Source organism: Callospermophilus lateralis, chromosome 6, assembly GCF_048772815.1.
Source record: "Callospermophilus lateralis isolate mCalLat2 chromosome 6, mCalLat2.hap1, whole genome shotgun sequence".
Classification (NCBI taxonomy): domain Eukaryota; kingdom Metazoa; phylum Chordata; class Mammalia; order Rodentia; family Sciuridae; genus Callospermophilus; species Callospermophilus lateralis.
In genome coordinates, this window is record NC_135310.1 from 32627089 (window position 1) to 32649738 (window position 22650).

General features: G+C 38.0%; 1 protein-coding gene across 1 annotated transcript in view; it reads left to right on the forward strand.

Annotated features, from left to right (window-relative positions):
* The window catches only part of Slc2a12 (solute carrier family 2 member 12), a 53515-nt gene that overhangs the window by 23442 nt on the left and 7423 nt on the right, over positions 1-22650 (forward strand). The window contains exons 3-4 of the mRNA XM_076858233.1: positions 14967-15089; positions 18741-18873. Coding sequence (XP_076714348.1) covers positions 14967-15089; positions 18741-18873 — 256 coding nt within the window. The remainder of the gene's footprint in view (positions 1-14966; positions 15090-18740; positions 18874-22650) is intronic.

Here is a 22650-nt window from a genome sequence, read left to right on the forward strand (position 1 = left end):
AGGCAGTTTTCACATATTTTGGAGTACTTCATTTTACCTTCGTCACTACCTTGTGAAGAAATAATATTCATTGAATTTTAAAAACAAAGACACTGAACCTCAAAAAAAATTGAGCAACTTGTTGGAATAGATGAAAACATTTATTGTATTTTGAAATTTAACATTAATTCCCCAGTCCAAGACAAGAATAGACAGCAAATTTTAATGTGCTAGTCACCTTTCCATTGCTGTGTGGAGCAGAAAAACCAATATAAAAGGAGCAAAGATTTATATTGGCTCATGGTTTCTGAAGTTTTAGTCCATGGTTGCTCGGTTCTGTTGCCTTTGGACCTGTGGCAAGGAAGTACCTCATGGCAGAAATGTGTGGTAGAGGAAACACCCACATAGTGGTGGCCAGAAAGCAAAAAGAGAAAGACAGGAAAGGACCTGGATCCCAATATTGCCTTCAAAGACATACCCCGAATGACTTCATTCCCTTCCACTAGGCTCCACCTCCTAAAGGTTCACACCTCCCATAGCACCCCGGCTGTTGTCTAAGCCTTTAACCCAGGGGCCTAGACATTCCAGATCCAAACATTATCTGTTAATTATTTTTAGTTCAGCCCTCTCCTGGAAGAGACATTGAAAGTAAGAATGAATAAAAGTAGTTTGTCACTGTATACTCACCAGGCTATCACATGGGCCGCTCTGTACTTTTTGCAAGGTAGAGACACAACTGCTCTTTTTTTGCAGCTTTGATAGGTTGAGTATGCATTTTTTTTTAAAGGCCGAACTATAGGAAAAAAGAGAAGTATAATGATAAGAAGAGAATTTTTGATGTGCATTTATTTGGATAACTGAACCTGATTTCAAATATGTTGAATGTAAGTATTGTTAAAAATTAGACTCAGCTGATATAAATTAAAAACCAAAATAACAATGGCTTAAGCAAGTTAGAAGTTTCTTTCTCTATCACTTACCAGCTGGAGCTTGGGTGCTGGTAAATGCCCCGTGTCAAGCACCTGAAGTCCTCATGTTAATATTTGTTCCTAGTCTATCAATGTTTATCTGAAATTATTAAGATGCATTTTAAAATGTTATTATTCTTTGGTTGTAGCTAATGTTCCCTTTAGAATAAGTACAATACACTAGGTAAAATCACTTCAAGGGAGATTGGGTAGGGAAATGCCTGGGTAAATGTAACCACGTGAACAATTGCACCAGAAGAGCTACTGTGGGTAATATGGTAAGGGATTTCTCATAGGGAATAGACATCACATAATTGTGGAAGAAATCAAGGAAGCAAGGTCTAGAACAGGACAGCTAGAGGAAAAGCAAAAACTTAGTGATCAGGACACAAAGGAAGGCTAGTGAAGATGTCCTTGGAAGACTGTTGCCCATGCATCTGATTGTAGCCTAGAGTCTCTGCAGACAGAGGGAAAACAGGATTCAAAGCAGAGGGAAGAAAAAGCACTGAATCTGCTACAACAAACTAGAGTCCATGAGAAGAGACTGCAGTCTGCATCTGTCGTTCCCCACATCAGGTCCCAGGTTTCAGGCCAGTTGCAGAAAAATGGCCACTTTTCTCCAAGAAATCCAACAATGTACCTCCCTGGCCTGGGACTTAGAGAAGATGTAGGAAGAGATCTAGCCACAATCCCTGCTCCCCAACATTGATAAGAGAGCCAGTGATGAGCAACATGGTATGCAGACCGTAATCATGGCTAGAGGCAACCAAAGCAAGTCCAGGGCTGATGTGTCACTTTGGTCCTAAATTGATACAGGATTCTCATCTCAACTCTCATCCAGAACTGCACAGGAAGGGAATTCTGGGAAATGTAGGTCCACCTTAGTTGAGGTAACACAGTATAAAACCACCACAATGATAAACTAGGAACTCAAATAGGACAGACATGAATACAGAAAAATACATTTCAAAAGGCCAAGGGACCTAAATTCGGTCTTCAGTTTCTGTAGTAAACATTTCTAAAATATTAAAATGTTAATTATTAAAGTGTATAATTAGCTTCCATTCAAAACACTTCTAAAAAAAAAGTGAGGTCATTTTATTAATCTCTTGGCTGCTGTTTGTTTAACTATAAAACTGAAAAACACTTTTTGGCTAATGCATCATAAAGGTTTTCATGTTTGTTTTCTCAGGAACATTAATCATCTCCCTTGAGCGGATGGTTCTCACTTATCTCCAGTTCTGTCATCTCACATGACTTCCTGTTCCTTTTTTCCCCAATGGGTATGAGTGTTTTCCACTTTGATGCTTCACTGTCAGCCGAACACAACAAGCCTGAAGTGGAATTTTTTTCTTCTTATACCAAGTCTCTTACCATTTCCCTTCCTTTTACATGGGGTAACCACTCCTCCAGCTACTTGGAAATGATGCTTTGGGGCCTTTACTCAATTTAGTCAGTAGCCAAATGTTCTTGGATTTTTCTTCACAAATAGCTCCCCCTGTTTATTGTTTCCTTTCTATTTCTAACATCCTTTTCTAGCCTTATGTTCTCATTCCTAGATTACTGGGAGGTCCTTCCAGTAGTCCTCTTCCATTCCAGAACCTTCCAATGCCTACCCATCCTCTATTTCTGTATTACTTATATACATTTTCCTTATGTCGCCCATGTTCCCGAATTTTCTGTTCTTTCCTACTTTTTTTTCTTTTTTTCACCATAAGTCAGGTGCCTTTCAAGGTAAAAAGATTAGAAATTATTTAGTCTGACATTTTCCTTTTATAGAAAAGAAATAAGATGGTACAGGAGATTAATTAAGGTCACACAGATGTAGGACTAGAACTTTAGGCCCCTGTGGGCTAATTCCATACTCTCTACGACTCTATCAACCATCTTTGAGAGAAGATATTTTTCAAGGTCCTTCATTATCTCACCCTATCTTTCAAGGCATCTGAGCACTATTTACTTGGCAGTGTATGAAACTGTGCTCCAGGGCCACCATTCTCAGAGAATTACCTCCGGAAGTAGCGAATGATGCCCCAGGCACTGTGCAACCAGGCAATTCTTGGCCCACCTAGGCTTCTTCATTTCCCTCTGCTCCACCCCCAAGCCAATAAACACACAGCACTTGTAGTGGCCTCTTCCTTCCCTCTCTACTCTATCCATATCTTTCCTCTCTTTGGATCTTAATGAAAATCCTACCTCCTCTATGAATCTACACTTTTTCTCACAGATCTCCATTCATTTGAGCTAGTGAATTTCTAGCACAGAGTCATTTGACTCTAGGTTATGGACAGACCAAATTAAATTAAAAAAAAAACAAACAAACCTGGATTCTAGTCTCAGCTCTTAGTGAAGTCATTCCTCTTCTCTAAGCTTTTTCCAATCCATGAAATGGGTCTAATAATGCCTGATCTATCTGCCAGAGCCTAGATGAGTCAAATGAGCTAATAATGTGTATGGGAGCACTTTGCTGCCATAGAGTAGATACCAGTGTTGTAATAGAATAACTCAGCTTCGTCCTTAAGGACATCATGCATTGCTTCTATATATATGTGTGTGTGTGTGTGTGTTGTTGTTGTTGTTGTTGTTTTGGAGGGTGTATTAATTAGAATAGAGTTACTGGATTGTTTTTTGAAGGAAGGAACCACATCTTGGGGTTTTCTTTCTGTCCTTTTAAATAACCATTATATAAGTCTGTTTAAAAATGATGCTGGGTTACATTTAGGCTGCTGAGGGAAAGTGGAGAAAGACTTTGAAAATAACCATGCAGATGCAGAAAAGATCTCAGTGTGCTCCTTTACTTGTGTCAAGTTCTCAAGTGGGTGGATGAAGGCCCCAGTGAGCTAGAAACGCTAGACTGCCAAGAATGTCCTGTTGCCACCAGAGACCATCACAAGGATTTTGCAGAACAATCTATCACTTGGACATGATTTTTAAAAATCTCCTTCTCCTTTTGTCTGTAAGAAAAGGTTCAGGGGAGATAGTAGTGCTCAGAATCAATCAATGGGAGGCAGTTGGGCATTTCTTTAATTAAGTTATAAATAGCTATTTGGACACAGAGTATCTGAGAGTCATCCTAGAATTTATGTGTGTGTGTCTGTGTGCGTGCACATGCGCATCTGTTTTTTTGCCAAAAAAACGGAGAGAGGCTTTTGGTCAAACATGTTGAGAATGTTATAGACCAAAAGTAATACTAGCAAGATGGAGACTATTGGAATCATAGGGAATCTGGATGTGAGAAAGGGAGGAAGTCTCTCATCTCCTGGTTTGTCTAACTTATCACTGTAGTACCAAGGGCTGACCTGGGTGTTCATATGTCCTGCTGCATTATGCCATCAGAGATAGACATCTAAATCACCCTCTCTAAAGGAACAATCATTTCTCACCATGACTTGGACTACAGATTTTCCTAGTGGTTTTAGGAGAATCTGAATAATTGTCCTTCACCCTTTGCTAGTTAGTCATTTATATCTACATTCATGTTGTGATTTTTCTTTTCTAAAGAAAATGTGGCATAGGAATCCCATTTCAATCCTTAGAATTGTATTTTAGGTTATTGGTTTAAACTACTTGGAATTTAAACAAGATTTTTATTAGGAGCAGGATTTTTATACCAGGTTTTTGAATGCATTTTAAAGCTCATTAACCTGATGTGATTATTGCTCAGGTATTTCATTTAGAGAGTTTATTGCTTGTAATCCAAACAAATCTCTTGTATAAACAGAGGTTTAAAGGGTAAAGTATGTGCTGTTCTCACATAACAGCAAAAGGAAGATTAAACCATCCTTATTAAATCTTCTTAAATATGGGTTGGCTTAAAACAACATTCCTTCATTGTATTAGACCACAGCATGGTTTTCTTCTGCCAGGAAAGTGTTTCTATTTTGAGGCTGCAGTATATGCACTACACATTTTACTTTCTGGTCCTTTGTTTCTCTAACTGTAAAACAACAAGATTGTCCTGGAATCTAGAATTCAGGAGGGAAGCATAAATGGAATAACAAGTAATTTTGTTTATTTATTTTATGCATGCAAAATATTTTAAGAAGGAGTTCATTAGCATCAGTAGTCTGCTGAAGGGGTTTATGGCCCAAAAGAGGTAACAGTCCCTATCCTCCATTTCTCAGTAATTAATATTAAAAATTTTCCATCACATAAAATCAGCAGATGTAATCCACTGCCATTATTAGAGGCTTTTATTAAATATTCTGTGGTCCATACTTCATCGTTCATTTCAATATACATTCAATATCTTAACTTGACTTTCTACTGTGTTTCTGGGTGGTCCTAAAGGTCATTTTAGTCCTTTTTAACAACTAGAAATTTTTTAGCATAAAATCAGTGGTTCTTGACATTGTGAAGAAATGGAGCATGTAAGGATTTCTCTTTTCCTCACACTTCAGAAGTAAGAGAAGATGAGCCAAGATTCATGGCCTGATGAGTTCACTTAAGGTTATACTTGTGTAGAGACCCAGACTTCCTTAAAATAGCCACTGTAACTCAGAAAAATGTGTGTGACTGTTTTTTCCTCCCCACAATGATTATTAGGACTTTTTCAATCCAACAATTCATGTGTTTATAAGTTGGTTAATGAACCTCTTCTTCCATGTCATTATCAGTATCTTTTCATTATGAGCAGATGGAAAAAAAATTTGCCCAAGATCTCAAATTAAGTTAGAAAATGAGATTATAGCCATCATCTGTCAACTACCTTTGAATCACATATTCAAGTGGAACCTCACACTGAAGGCTGAATGTCAGTGACACCAAATAAATCCCTCCCTATCTCTTACCAACTCTGATGACTGAAATAGGCAGCAGTAAGTATTTTGGAGTGACTAAGAAAAGAGGGAGAAAGCGTGGGGATTCATTGATTCACTCTCTCATCTGGCAGGTGTGTATCACTCAATGACATATATTGACATACATGGTGCCAGGAGCTGGAGATTCAGAAATGGATGGGAGAGATCTACACCTTGTCCTCATGGAGTTAGTGGTGGGTGGGGACAGGTGATAAGCAAAGAATGAATACATGTAGAATATTACTTCAGGAAACAGGGGTATTGAAATTTTGGTGGAAATGAGTGATAAAGAAAATTAATGAGAAGAATATGCTCGGAGGAAGGTTAGTTCAGATATAATGGACACAGAAGACATTTCTGAGGTGCTGACATTTGGGCCACAGCAAAACAAAACAAAACAAAACAAAACATGACAATCTAGGAGGATGGAGATTGAAGCAGGGATCACAGTAGATCCCAAATGATCTTGAGTAGGACACAACTAAGACTCTTGCTTCTCAGATTCTCTCTCAGAGCTTCAATTTCCTTTCTGAGAAGATGGGGCAATAATCCCTACCTCACCACAAAATCGTGGAATTAAATGAAGCAATCTGTATACAGTACCCTGAGCTTAGTGCCTCATGTATAGCATGGGCTCTGTACACTCCATGACTGGTGGTATTAAACATCTGCTCATGGTCTAGACATGAGGGGAATGGTTCTGATGATGTCAGCACTGACCTCAGCAGGTATTTTGCTACCTGTGTGTCCACTCCATGCCTAATATTGATTTATAATACGTTGGTCATCTTCACCTTCCTCTAATAAACTATTCGAGTTGGGTTAAGACTACAGAAATGGATTTGTGGCTTTGAGATGGTCCTGTTTTAATCCTGGATCACCTACAGTCAAGAGGACTTCCTAAGAAAACAGACAGATTTTACAGGAAATCATGAAGCTTTGGTGAAAGGCAAAAGGTGTGATTTTAAGAAACACCCAAATGCTCACTTTTCTAAATTGGTGTGACTAATTTAAACTGTATGACCTGTGCTCATGTAAACTCCGCCCTGTTCACTGTGGCTTTCCGAAGCCTAACATAGAACCTGGCTCAGGATAATTGTTGGATAAATTAAAAAAAAATTTTTTTTTTAGAACTTTTTCAATTTCTGTGAGTAAAGGAAAGCTCTCTAGTCTGGGGTTAATATATCCAGATCTCCCCTGGTATGAATCAGATCCCATATCTAGAGAATTTGGCTAAAAATTATATCCAAATAAAGCTATTTAATTACAGATGCAGGACCATCTCAAATATTTGATGACTAAAGAAGTTTCTTGTTTTAAATTTACTGAAATTAAAGCCATTTAAAAAATTTATGGTGTTAGACAAAATATTCATTTCCAAGTTTTTCCATTTGGTTATCCAAGTATGAAACAACTTCCCTGAAAAAATAAAAAATAAAAAGATTGAGGTTTTCCATAATAAGGTATCCATAAGGTAGGGATAATTATTCCTACTTTGATTTAGCAGTTGAATGCATTTCAATATGACTCTTTAGGAAAAAAGATTTGAGGTAATTCCTTTATGGTTTTCCTAAGAGAAATATGTAAAAATCTAAATCTGGAATTTGCAAGGGAGATGTTTTTGCTTACCTAATTAGTAGTAGATTTTATACAAATATTTCATTGGATTAGCATGGGCTTAAAAATCAGATTCAATTCCTCAGATATGAATGAGCAATCTGAAGTTAATAATAAAACACCTTTGAAGAAAAATCATACCATAGCTGCAAAATAATCAAACTGTCAATAACTATAAAGGTTATTGTGAGATTTTGCCCCACTCAAAAGCTAGGAAGTTAACCTGTTGTGCTTTCATGGATTTTGATAAAAGATACAAGACTCCTGGAGCTGGGGTTGTGGCTCAGTGGTAGAGTGCTCACCTGGCATGCATGAGGCATTGGGTTTGATCCTCAGCACTACATAAAAATAAAATAAAGATATTGTGTCCAGGTAAAACTAAAAAACAGATTTTTTTTTAAAAAAAGATACAAGACTCCTTAGAGTCAAAGGGCGGCTTATTATTTATAGCAATAGCAATTTTTTAAATATCAGTATTTGTGCTAGACCCCCATCCCCACAGGTCACCGTGAAGAGGGTTAGATGATGCCTGCACATATAATGGATTGTGTAAGAGAGGAACCCCACCCTTAGAGAACACAAATCCTTTATAAGACAGTAAGCCTGCTGACTTCTTGGAGGCAGATGTTATCTTCACTTTTCTGGACAGAAAACAAAGCTGTCCTTTCCTCCAGAGTGAGACACTATCAAGTAGTCTTAGAAAGAGAGTCTGGAACAAAAGTGGTCAGTGCCTTTGCTCCCAAGTCATGTGGAAATAGCAGAGACCCATTCAGCATTGTCTCCCGACCCAAATATCCAAAAACCCAGACGTCCTCTTTTCTGTTTTAAACAAGAGACTAGAATTTTTGGATTCAGAGATTGCGGAGTTTAGCTTCTTGTTTGTTTTATTTTATGGAGTACAACTAGTCTTTCGGAAGATGGGTATCAGTAGGAAGTATAAGAGGAGTCATCTGCATAACATTTAAATTTAGATTTTATATTTAAATAAACTCTGGCTCTTCAAAAAATTGTTCATGTGATGTTTGCACAGTTCAAAATTATGACAATTACAGGGAGGTGAAATGGCAGGTTCTAACTTGGAAGTTTACTTAACTGCTTCAATCCAAGGCAGACTGAGTTTGAGACAAAGAGGCTTACATTTCAGAAGCACATCAAGTGTTTCAAAAGAGATTTTGATATTTTTCATATTTCCTCCTAGGCCGCAGGCCTCTAACACTCAGAATCATCACAGTCAAAGGCTTTTAATGTGCTTATCTTTCTTTTCTATCATTCTTATGGGATAATTATTTATATACCTTTAGAGAAAAAAGGCATTTTGCATAAATTGTTATTTTATTACCAAATATAGCCATTACACAGTAGTATTCAGATATTAGATTTGGGTTAAGTGTTCTGACTTTTAAAATCTTTAAAATGCTTTTTTTTTCCTTTGAGATCTTAAGTTTCAGTTATTACCAATATTCACATAATCACTGTCCTTTTTTTCCCCAACTACCTAGGTTAAAGGTCACTTTGATTGCAGTGGGGATTGTTTGGTTCTCTGGCATTTGTTATTAAAATAATGCAAAGTATGTTTAAAGAAGCATCCACATAGTTCTACACTAACTTTATATCCAAACCACAGAGGAAAAACTTAAAGAAATATATACATTTAACTAATAAAATCCTTTTTCCTGTTTGGAATTAGAGGATGCCATAGTAGTACCTCACAGAACCAAAGATTTTAACACTGCAATTTTGCAGCATGCACAGGGCTAAGCACAGAGAAATGGCACCATTGATTCTATCAGCATCAGCAACAGCTCACGTAAGACTTCAGTGTTTAACTTTCCCCTCTGACTTACTTCTATTATAGTCTTATGTCCTTAAAAATTATAAATATTGGACAGTACAGATGCTGAAGACATGGACTAAGGTTTTAACAGTAACAATAAACACAAGCATTCATTTGTTACTAGTTTCATTACTTCAGTAACTCAAAGGAAGTCAATTTCCAGAGCTTCAAGTTCAAATAAACATGTTTCTTAAAAGTTCTTCATCCCCATCACCCAAGTTGTAACAATTCTTCCATTTAAAAGAAGGCTCATTTATTACCCATCAGAAATCTTATTATGACACATATCACAAGTTATAAAAACCCAAGAATACTAATCAAAGTGACATCTGGAAATATTGGTGTAGGTGTTAAGAAATGACTCAAATGACTAGATAATGGGTCTTTCATAAGCCAAGATATTTCCAATGATTTGCTTTCAACAAAAAAAGAAAGAATGACCTAATCAAGTTACCAGCTATTATATCATCACGAATAACTTTTGTTGTTAATTCAAAAATCTGAGTGGCATTGTTACAATAAGATCCCTTCAACTCTTCATCTACTTTATTTATTCTCGAGAATAATAAATTTCATCTATTTAAAAAGTAGAACCGAATCATCTTACTCTAGAAATAGATGACATTCACCCTCCCCCCGCATACATAATAAAAAAACTCCCATTGATTTCATTGAGGTATTTGCAATAAATTTTCATTTTCATATTTAATAATTATTGCTAAAATCTGTAAGATAGTTCTATGATTTTGATTTGTTTTGTATTAAGTATTATTTTAATAACTCAGTTCAGAAAAAAATACTTATACTCTTTTAGAATAAATAAAACTAAACCTAAAATTTTAATTTAAGGTCTTTTTTTTTTTTTTTTTGAGGAGAAGCATGGTAGGGTGTTAAGTGAAAGATTTTGAGGCTTAAAAATTCATTAGTAGGATAAAATATTAAGTTCAAGTGAAAAAGAAACTCGTAAAATTTATGCTAATTCTTTGTTCCTGTATTTTTTGGATGGATGATGGTAATGGGTATCAAACACTTATCATATTTAAATTCTGCCAGAAACATTTTAAAAAAGTGACATAACTATTTTTCTTTAAATGCTAGAATGTAAATACACAAGAATTTGCATCCTTTGTCACTATGTAAATTCATGGTAAAAAAAATGTTAGATGTTAGCTTATAAGTGGGAAAAAAAAAAAAAACAACAACTTAGCTTCCAAATTGCTTTAAAGGCAACACACGCAAGAAAATTGAAAGCCCACTGACGAAGTTCTTTCCTATTCTCATCTGGTATCTGATCACAAATGGGTTCCATTTTTAACATTGGCATTTTTTTTTTTAAATTGAGGGTTACTTCACTTAGTTCAATTTTCCCTAAAATACTATTTGAAAATCTTTTTAGTTATTTTTATTTGAAATCATTAGGGCAAAAAGATTGAGGAACACTTTATCACTTTTCTTAGCTTGTGACTTAAATAATCCCAGACAATATTTCTGATTAAAGTATTTCTTTTACTAAAGTCCACAAGAGGCACAATTCAGGGAGAACAAGAATTCTGAGACTAGTTGGGCATGGTGGCACATGCCTATAATCCCAGAGACTCAGAGGCTGAGGCAGGAGAATCACGAGTTTAAAGCCAGCCTCAGCAAAAGCAAGGCACTAAGCAACTCAGTGAGACCCTTTCTCTAAATAAAATACAAAATAGGGCTGGGAATGTGGCTCAGTGTACTAGTGCCTCTGAGTTCAATCCCTGGAACACCCCCCCCTCCACACACACACACACACAAAAAAAAAAAAAAAAAAAAAAAAAGAAGAAAAGAAAAGAAAAAAAGAAAGAAAGAATAGCGAGACTATAAAAAAGAAAAGAGAAAAGAAAAAAGGAATTTGATACATGATTGCTGATGTTGGAGTTGGTGGCCTATCATGGAATCTATTTTTAAAGACCATTTTTTTCCACTTCGGAAACTTATGAGGCCAGAATTTAAACATCTGGTTGGAAGGGATGGCATGCTCCTACTCAAAATCACATTTTAAGTACCCCTTTTCAGAGAGAGAGCTGGGTGTGCTGCATGCTACTTGCAAATACAATAAAAACCATAGGATTTGGCTTCATTTCTACAAAGCACAGGACATAGCTTCCCTAGCAAATCAAATTGCTAAACACTCTGCATCTTGAGTGTAGAACTGACTCCAAAGTTGCTAGGAGTTCTCTGGCAAGAGTTTCAAGACCTTGATGAGTCTTTCAAACTCTGGGAGAGCATGCCAGGTGGTTCAGGAAGAACCCCAGCCAAGTGGAAATGTGCCTGGAGAACTGCAGGGTTTAAATCTGAAAGTGTAGGGGGTTAAATGACAATGTCTATAGGAAAAATTAGGGCAGTGACCAGAAATAAGGAGATGTATGAAAATACACAGGGTAACTTACATATGGTAGGGCTGTTATCTCTATGGAGTGCCCCTGTTAACCCAAGTCTGTGTCCCCAACTGAAAACAGAGAGACTTCAACATATTGTTTCTTTTGTGATCTTTTTATGACACTCTGTGTAGCCATAAATGTTCTGTCTGTTTATTTCATCTAGATCGGGCAAGTTCTTATGGGCGGTCCTCATGACTTAATATCATGTGAAATATGAGTTCCATATCTGTGAACAATTACCCCTCCCCAGTGGCCCATGCGAGTCCAAATTTTCCTCAATCACTGTAGCATACAGCAGACCTTAAGGACATGTAGACTCTGACATTTATGGGGAGTGCAAATTGCTGAGGTGGCCCCAGAAGGATGAGGTTGAAGGAGAAATAACAGGGGTCCAGGAGAACTGTTTATGAGCCACAGCTGCTGGGCTCACTGCATAGGAGTTCACTAAATCTCTGTCACGAGTACTCTGCAGATCCCCCTCCGAGCCAATAGGACAATGCATCCTCTGTTGGTTTATCATCGGCGTAGGGGATAAAGAGGATGCTCAGGGGAGCCACATCTCCTCCCTGTGGCAATGAAAAGGAGCCCTCTCTTTTAGTAATAATTGGATTTTACTTGGGGAGAAACTGGGTCACCTTCTTGGGAACAGAAAATATAGTGACTTTAAAAAAGCTTCCACCCATTATTATAAAAATCGCCATATTAAATCCCAATGTGGTGGTTTATACCTCTATGTTCTTTACTTATGAAAAGAAACAGAGTTTCTTCATTTCTTCAGTTCGGCCATTCACAACATCTTTTTGGAGAACCATGAAGACTATAATATTCTCGCACTGTCTTGCTCCCAAGACTGAAATGGAAAGACTTTCTTATCACAAATGCCACCTTCAGGTTTTTATTTCACTCTTCCATATCTGAAAACTTGGAATTTTATAGCTCTGAAATCATTATTAAAACAATATTCTCCATTTTGGGATGGCTGAAGCATTCCCTTGTCAATTGTTGCAACCTCCAGTTTGTTGATCATAATCAACCAAGGCATCCATTGTTGAATTCTTCCCATTCCATGGAAAAAGGAAGCAGAAGATTTTAGCAATGATACATTTATTTTGGGAAATGTCAGGTGCAGGGTTTGTCAGACAAGTTCCCACTAGACTGAAGGAAGTCTATTTTTCAACCTTTGATTCATTATTCAGACTTTTATATTGCCCAAGGACTTGGCTTAGCTGCTGAATTGAAGGTATGCTTAGGACAGACTTCCAGTATGATCTCAAGTTTTTCAACGCACGGAGACCCTGGCAATTCAGACTGAGAACATACAAATTGTGCTCTGCACAAGCACCGGTCTTCATGTTGGTGGAATCCATCATTTTCTATAACAGCAGGATCAGTTCATTTTCATCTGAGGCCAATGTGGTTTTAATGAGCTCAGCAATGTATCTACCGAATGCCACCAGATAATTCAAAAGTCCATAGTGATGAAAAGTGAAGTCAGAAAGAAGAAGGTTAGACAGGTGTTCAGGGAGAGCTAGAATTTGGATCAAGAAAATCTGAGCTAACTCCTCTACTAGAAGAAAATGAAAGGGTTTCCCCCCTCTCCTCCCTCCTGTTACAGCATAAGGTCTTAAGGAACCCTCAGCTCCAACTAATCTGTGTCAAATGCCCATGTCATAAAGGGACATGGGTGGAGTATATGTCTGTGGCATAGAGTATTTGCTTTATTGCCCAAGGCTAGGTCCCCTTTGGAAAGCTTGCTTTGAATTGCGCAATCTACCCAGAGTTAGAGCCTCAATTTTGCAAAGCTCCAGATAGGATTACCTAGGCACTAAGCTCACTAAGAGAAAAGAGATTCCACCAAGGACACAAATTAGTAAAGGTCTTTGGGGGTGAAAAGGAGTGGGTGGGGAAAGGTAAGGTGAAAGGGTGGGAGATAAGGATTTTTAAAAAACTTTAATTAAAACAATAACTATGTTGTTTTTGTTATAGTCACCTTCTGTCTTCAAGGTGACCCTATATAGATTCACTTGGAGAAGATAATCAAGAAAAAAGAAATTTTTGATTCAGTTTATTTTTTCTTTCTGTAAAACAGCACATTTATGACGAGGAGAACGTGATCTTGATGTGAGCAGCTAATTGTTCAGTGAAACACACAGTTGACTGCTCAGTTCTGGTGCTGGAAGTGCTAGACGTGCTGGCCAATGGGACCCCTCCCTGGCTTCTAGCTTCTTCTTCTGGGCTGGCATTATGCAGCTGGTCCTTGTACAAACACTGGCTTTTCTGACACATGGCGCCTTAGCCAGCAGGGGGCCAAGGGTGGGCAGCTCCAAAGTCCTTCTTCCACAGAATCAAATGTGCTTGCATTCAGTTATTTATTAATAAACAAATATTTACTGTGCCACTATGAAGACAGCACAGTGATTAAAACACATGAGTTCCAGAGACTGACTGTCAGGGTTCAATGCTACCTCTGTCACGTAGGAGCTCCGTGATCTTGGCAAGTCATTAACCCCTCAAAGCCTCAGTTTCTTCTTCTATCAAAGAAATAATAAATACTTACTAATTATTCAGGGTTAGTGAGGATCAAATGGCAATGTTATTGGATGTTTGTAAAGTCAGCTCCCTGTAAGAACTTGCTCAGACTTTATTAGCCACACTCAGTGGCTGGGATATGAGAGGAAGATGAATTAATTTTCTCTCTTCTGTTCTTTCTAATCCCATAAAGTGGATCCCACAATGCTCTCTGTCACTCACAGAAAATTAAAAAAAAAAAAAAAAAAGTGCTCTGATCATTTTGGTGCCAAGAAGAGTCTTTCTTCCAGAAATTCAAATGTCTAGTCTGGTACAATAAACAAATCTGGAAGTTCTATTGAATTTAAGGCTTCCCTCCACCCAGCTGACCCAGGGCCAGGAGGTTCAAGTGGAAGAAGGGAGAGTAGCAGGTCTCCCTTGCCCTTCTAGCTCCATTTCCTGCCCACTCCTTAGCTGTGACTCTAGACTTCTCCCAGGTCCAGGAGGAAGGAGGGCATAGGAAAGGACACCATACAGTAGCAACTGCAGCTGGTATCTAGCCTTGAGGCTCTTGAGCAGGGTGGCTGTTCAGAGTCAGCCCTTGGTTGTCCCAGGCACTGCCCCTTCCTTTGTGTTTCGAAAGCCTCTGTCCTAGACCAGTATTTCATGTTCCGGAGGCCCATTGTCTGCTGTCTCCCTTGGCTGAAGGTGAAGAGAAGGCATGTCCCTTTTCTGGGCTGTCCTGTCCTGCTGTCCCAGGTATTGGCCCTGGCACAGAGAGATCAATGAGCCAGCCCTCCATCACAATGGGTTTTCCCTAATTTTGCTGTCCCGTCACTTTTTCTTTCTCCAGTGCCCTGGCTGGTGCTCAGCGAGATCTTCCCTGGTGGGATCAGAGGACGAGCCATGGCTTTAACCTCTAGCATGAACTGGGGCATCAATCTCCTCATCTCTCTGACGTTTTTGACTGTAACTGGTAAGAACTCTTTGTTTTCTTCTGATGATTTGTATCCTCTTAAGACAAATATTAGGGAAGGACATCCTTGTAAAAAAATTATTGTGGAAAATTTCAAACACACTCAGAGGTAAAGAATGACAATGAACCTTTTGTACCTATTACCTATCTTAAAGCTATTCTCAGTTTTAACTCATTTATGACCCCGCCTGATCTTCCTCCTACCAAATTTAGTTGTATCTCACACATAATGTCATTTTTGCCTGTAAAATTTCAGCAGGGACCTCTAAAAAAAAAGATATTTAAAAAAATAGGACCACAGTATAATGGAAAATTTTTAATAATCATCCTTAAGTATCAAATATCCTGTCTGTGTTCACATTTTAGCAATTGTCTTATAATTACTTTTCATACTTTGGCTGAATCACATTCAAATATATAATCTACAATTGGTTGTTGTGTTTCATACTTTGTCAGTTTCATCTCCATTCCCCTCACCTTTCACCCCACCTTATATTTTGATGAAGAAATTGGATCATTTGTTTCATAGAATTTTAGAGAGTCTGGAATTTGTAGATTGTTCCTATATTACATGTCCCTCTATTCATTGTGTTTCCTGTACATTAATATTTAGATCTAGATGGGGACTTGAGGAGGTCTAGGTATTCTGGTTTGTTTGCAAACTCCCTGGAAGGTGACAGGGTTTGTCCTACCTTCAGAAGGAATGTCAGGAATGGTCTCCTACTTTGCCATGTTAAACTGCTGTGAGCCACTATTTTCTAAACCCACTATCTTTATTTTACCATTCCTTCTAAATTTTTATATGGAATACTTCTCTAGAGAGAAATTTCTTCTTAGTGATTTAGCTAACCTGAAGTGTGGATCATAGAAGACAGGCAAGATAAGTGCTTGGAACTTTATTTTTAGTTCCCAAAATAATGAGGTGGTGCCGCAGCATCCTCTAAAATTGACCCGTGAGGCAGCTATCATCCCTGGTCTCCAACCACAAGTCCAGGCAGGACTAGGGCAGAAAGGGATCAACGGGTTTTTCTTATTTCACATATATATTTAGGGGTCATTCTGGCTACAATAAATAAAAAAATCCAAATTAGAAAATTTTATTAAACAAATTACCCAGTTTCTTCAATTTGTATGTGTAGTCTGCATTCATATTTATGTGTATGTTTGTATAGTTTATTTTCAAAAGTGAATATTTACTTAAAGTGCACGCACATGTTTATATATGAACATATGTATACATAAATATATGCATACACACATATACATATGTGTATATATTTAGTATATTACTTTTGGAATTAGCTTTTGAAATTGCTAGGTAAGCATGATTTTGGTATTCATATAAAACTGTCCAATCCTTATGTCCTACATTTTTAGAAATAGCCTAAGATTGAAGGAAACTACACTGATGGTTATTAGCATTGGCCATACCTCTCCTGCTCAGATAACCCACATAAATATGTGCCCTTCACCTTCACTCACACACACACATGCACACGTGTGCACACCCACTTCATTTGCTGTTTGGTGTAAAGAAAGAAATATTTTTTTAAAAAGAGAGAGAATTGGAATGTCAAGGCATAAAAAAATGGCACAAACCCTTGGGAAGGCTAGCTAATATATTGGATGAGCTAATGAAGATTTGAAGTTCTCCAAATGGGCTTTTTAGAACAAATGTTAGGAAAAATGATCCAAATTTTTAAAAGCCTGGAATGATCTAAAACTTTTAGATGATATTTAATGGGGATGCTTGAAGATTTCTACTTATTTTTGAAAGTCAATTTTCCAAGTATGGGTTAGAAAGACCTTAAAGATGTGAGGCTCTAGCTGGCAACAAGCCTTCAGATACCATTTTGATGAAATTTCATCTGAATCAATAAAAGCAGACTGTTCCAGATAGGAAAACATATTGTACAGTGGGCATGACCGAACTGCAGTATTGTGTTCAGCTCTGAGTAAAGCATTCTGAAAAGGTTACTTAAAAATTGCAATGTGTCCATCCAAGGAGGGTGACCTGAATAACCAGGGCAGGTCACCTATGCTCTGAGAAGAATGGAGGGGAGTTCAGGATGTTCAACTTGGACAAGATGGTCTCAGGAAAGGGACAGAGTGCATTCAAATATTTGCATGGCTGTCATTAAAACTGGGTTGTGCACACATATTTATACATATGCAAAGTGCAAACACATACATATACATATATACATAAATATATGTACACATATACATTCATGAATATACATTTAGTATATCACCTTTGGAATTTACTTTTGAGGGTCTTACCAATTAAGCATGATTTTGGTTTTAATGTAAAATGGTCAAATCATTCTATCTTATAAAGCAGAATGACTAAAGGGTAGATTCAGGTGACAAAGAACTTTTGAGCAGAGCAAGCTGTCTCACTGTGCAGGGTGAAGCTTGGGAAAAGGTGAGCTCCTTGTTACTGAAAGTGCTCTAACAGAACTGGGGTCAAATTCAATGAGACAGCCTTTTGGGGTTTTCAATTCCATATTCAAGTTTTACAATTCAGAGAAAGAGGGAGGACCAATTCTATAAGCAGTTTATTAAGCAATAAGTCAGGCCGAGCCCTGTACCAGCAATGGCCAAAGGGACTGCTCTTCCTGCTCATCCCACCTCAGCAAAACTCACTCACATGTGGTTACTATGCTTAGATCTTTCCACACTGTACTTACCAAAACAGCCTCAGTATACAACCTCTTCATTTTCCTGCCTGACCAACTGTGATTTGTGGCTGCAGCTGTTAAGAGCTATTTGCAAATCTTATCTACAGTTGGCCTGAGCTATGTATGCGCAGAAAGAGCCAACTACTTTCTCACTACTCCTTGTGACATGGAACTTCATGCTGCTGAGCCAGGAGCCAGCACAATGCAAGTGGCTAGCACAGTGCAGATGGGGAGGGGTGGCACACCTCATCACTTAATGTTCTCTGATATTGGCCAGTGACTACAAAGGGATTGTACCACTGGCTAGAAGTGGTCAAGGGAAAAACTAGACTAGCAAAGTGAAACCCATCAAAATCTTGAGGATCTTGCTTCTTGATGCATCTTAGCTCATTGGTGTCTTTCTTGGACCCGATATCACATGTTTTTTCCTCTGGACCTAGAAAGAAGTATTACAAAGTACACAACTGACTATTAAAAAGTGATCAAATATTGCATGAAGTAAGTTACTCATATCACAGTAAAATAGAATGCACTCAATCTAAGAAAAGTCCATCTGTATAAATGTGTCACTACAAATGTCCACCAAATAAAAACCAAACTGCTACAGTGTCAATTCCCAAGAGGGAAAACTATGGAGGGTGAGAAGAGAAATTTTATCTTCTGCATTATATTTTTCTGTATGGCTTTAGGCTCTGTTTTCACTATGATCATGCCCAGCAAGAAGATGGCAATTGAATTTAAATTGGGTTAGTCACAAGATTGTTATTTACCAGAGAAAGCTGACGTCATTAGTAAGAACAGGTTTCCAGAGCTGACTACATTTTAAATTCATGAATCCTATTTCACTGGATACTACTAGCATTTGTGAAAATATATATGGCTTTATATATGCTTTAAAAAGCATTTATAAAATGGGATCCAAGCAACACAAAACACATTTCTAATCAATTTCTTTTGTTCCTTATAGATCTTATTGGCCTGCCATGGGTGTGCTTTATATATACAATCATGAGTTTAGCATCTCTGGTTTTTGTTATTGTTTTTATACCTGAAACAAAGGGATGCTCTTTGGAACAAATATCAATGGAACTAGCAAAAGCGTAAGTATTTGTATGCATTGATCTTTGAACAATAAATAAATAGCCTTTAGTCAAACATGCAGCTTTTGCCAGGTATAGTGGCTCATGCCTGTATAATCCCGGCAACTTGGGATGCTGAGACAGGAGGATTGTAAGTTTGGGGCCAGCCACAATAATTTAGTGAGGCCCTAAGCAACTTAGGGAGACATTGTCTCAAAATAAAAAATAAAAAGGACTGGGGATGTGACTCAGTGGTAAAGCAACCCTGGGTTCAATCCCCAGTACCAAAACAGACAACAACAACAACAAATCCCCAAAACCCCAAATCCACAAGTTTTATATACAGCTAAATAGTAATATCTGAAGTTCTTTCCAGATATTCTTTTGGTGTAAGACTGTCTCAGTGCATAATCTGGTTTCCCTGCCCTGTTATCAATGTGGGTGATTCAGTCAAGGAAGTGGAAAAAGCATTGCTTTCCAGCAAGAGAAGCTCTTTTTTGGGGGGAGGGTAACCAGGGATTGAATCCAGGGGTGCTCAACCACTGAGCCACATCCCCAGTCTTTTTTATTTTTTATTTTGAGACAGTGTCTTCCTAAGTTGCTTGGGGCTTTGCTTTTAAAGCTCTCTTCAGTAAGGAATAGAGAACCTCAACCATCTCTCTAGCTTCCGGCAAAAAAAAAAAGGCATTCTTTGAGACCTGGGGTAGATGTTGGGATAACATGTCCACCCTGGGCCAGGATCATGGCTTCAGCCCTTCATCTGTATCAGACTTAACAGATCTTTGATCCCTAAGCACTTATTAAGGCTGTAATGTTTGGGCCTAAACATCCATAATTGTTCAAAATATGGCATATTCTAGGAAATTTTGAGACAGAACGAGAGTTTCTTACATGAATAAACATTTAAAAAACTGGGTAAATGAATTTAAATAATTTAATTCAGTAGTGGGCCATGGAAAACTTTCTTTTAATAACACAACTCAAAGCTCTTAACTGCCAAAATGCATGGCCTGGGGGAAGAGGTGACACATAGGAGTAAGAATGAAGGCCAACTTGTTCCTTTCCTTAGGATCAAATCATTACACATAGAAATGTAGGGATATTTATTATTGGGTATTAATATAATGGGAAAAATCACATCGTTGATTTATGATTTTTTTATGAGTTGTGATTTTCATTTAAAAATGTTTAATACACTTAGAGGGAAATATGCTTACAGAAACTGTGGGCATACTGATCCTCTCGTTTTTATCTGAAGGAAGAATAAGCCTGATAGGTGAATTGATGGTGGGTATATATGTTGAGATTTTAAAAATATTTTACTTTAGTAAGCAGAAAAACTTTTCTTAATTTAAGCCATAAGGTAATTATCAAATGGTAGGGCTAAGTTTTGATACAGATGAGGCTATTTTTTTTTAAAGTAAAATAAAAACAAAAATGATTTATTTACAGTGAAAAATACAGAAAGGCTGATACATCCTCAGCCTGACCAGCACAATGCTTGGTTTTATGCAAGTTGAAGTCAAATAATTAGCATAGGCTCTGAACAAGATGATTAATTACAGATATTTGATTTGAATCATTACTGGCCTCAGACCTCAGTAACTCAATGCCTCCACCTGGAACTGGAAACCTTCCTGACAGATTCAGGCCATTTCCAGTACTGAGATATCAGGACACCAGCGACTTGCATATCCATTGGTCTCTGCCTTTGCTTTTCCTCCTTCCCTGTTCTGGTTTCACTTCAGTTACCTATTGCTACATAACAAATCATCCCACTATATTGCCTAACACAACAGCTGCTGTTTCCCATGACTCTTTGGCATGGCTGGGTGGTGCTGCTTGTTTCGCTTGGATTCACTCATGGGCTATGTGGGTGAGATGGTCAGTTGTACTGCAAGGCCCATGATCACATCTGGCTGCATTGAGTAGGTAGGTGGTGGTAGGTGCTGGTGGTCAGTGGGGAGCTTCAGTGCTCCTGCACATGGCTTCCCATCTTCTAGGAAGTGAATGTGGCTTTCTCTTATGCAACACTGCAAGGTGGTGGAGGCTGAAACTCCAAGGCCCTTTTACATTCTGAAATTCATATATCTCATCTGTTTTCTGTTGCCATTAGAAGTACCATGGCCAGATCAGATTGTGGGGGTAGGCGGGTATAAAAGTAGACCTTACTTTTTTTTTTTTTTTTTTTTTTTTAAGTACTGGGGACTGAATCCAGGGCCTTTGCATTTGCTAGGCAAATGCTTTACTACTGAGCCATATGCTCAGGCCCAGACTTTATCTTTTGATGGAATGAAGGGCAAAGAATTTTTGACCACATCAAATCTACCACACCTACCTTATTTATTTATATGTGCTGTGGGTTGAACTCAAGAACACTCCAGCACTAAGCTACCCTCCCAGCCCTCATTACTTTTTTGAGACAAGGTCTCACTAAGTTGCCCAAGCTTGCCTCATACTTGCAATCAAACTAAGTTTCCCAAATAGCTGGGATCACAGGATAGGCTACCGCACAAAGTCTACTCCTCCTTTTTTAAAAACTCTTTTAGCTCCCACGAAACAATCTTCTTGCCTAAATCTCCTTCTACCTCTCTGTCTTTTATGTCCTTATTTCTCTCTTTATTTCCACGTTAGTACTATCTCTCAAGACTTACAGCTACATCCCTATGCTTTAAGAGTCAATTCAAATCCTCAGCCTAAAACCCTGAGTAACCCAAAACCTGGGAAGAATTACTTTTTCCCAGACTTTCAATATTTCCTAGTCACATTTTCTATTTTGCCTTAGCTAGCACTCCTACAATTAAACCTCTTTAGGTTGATGAAGTTTTGGTTTCCAAGAATGCTCTTTATCCATTATCTTTCTTACATAACCTTGATAGTATCTAGCGTCACACTGATTCCTAGCAGATGACTGAAAAATATTTGCTGTTTGAAAACTTGCAGACAAAGTCAAGGCTGATTTCAATTATTCATTATGTGTGTCCATCCCACATGATGGGCAGCAACATAAACCAAACCAATTTTGATCTGTGTGTCACAGAATAAGATTTAGCCTGTGGTCTAATACAGTCTCTGCAGTGGAAGAAGGAAGAGCTATGGGTTAAGATAAGTGAGGCATACTGGCCATATCACATCACTCCTTTGTCCACTACTTCAGTTATTATTTATTCAACTCTTTGTTCATCATTTATTATGGGCAGGCATTGGACTAAGAAAGAACAGAAAATATAGGAGACAATCCATAGTTCCGTACTTCAGGACGCAGACAAGAAGTCAGATCATTGCACTCTACTGTGTTGGTTAGCACAAAGATAAGTCACTTATATTGAAGGAACTGGGACATTGAAGGAACTTTGAATCCCAAGATTCAAAGACTAAACTAATATACAGTGCCAGTCCCTGATTCGAGACACAGAGGGGAAGAAAGAACAGGTTCGGGAGTCGGAATCTGGTGGGGGTTTAAGGGTAATGCTGAGCTCAGTTTGTACATATTAGATTTGAGGTGACTATGGGACAGGAAGATGGAAGGGAAAGAATGTAAGTCCCATCAGGACCAGAGTTTTGGGGAAGTATCCACATAGGGGATAGAAAATGGGTGTTCAACACATAGGTGCGTAGGTATTAGGTATGCAGGCAAGGGCAGAGTAGGGTACATTTTGTGGAGCCTAAGCTTTTGAGAGTCCTATTTAAGAAACTATTACAAGTTATGAAATGCAAAATTGGGAGTGACTGTGTGAGTCTTGGAAAAGGCTAGGAAGAGAGAGGCCTGGGCCTCATCATCAGTCCATTTGATGTGTA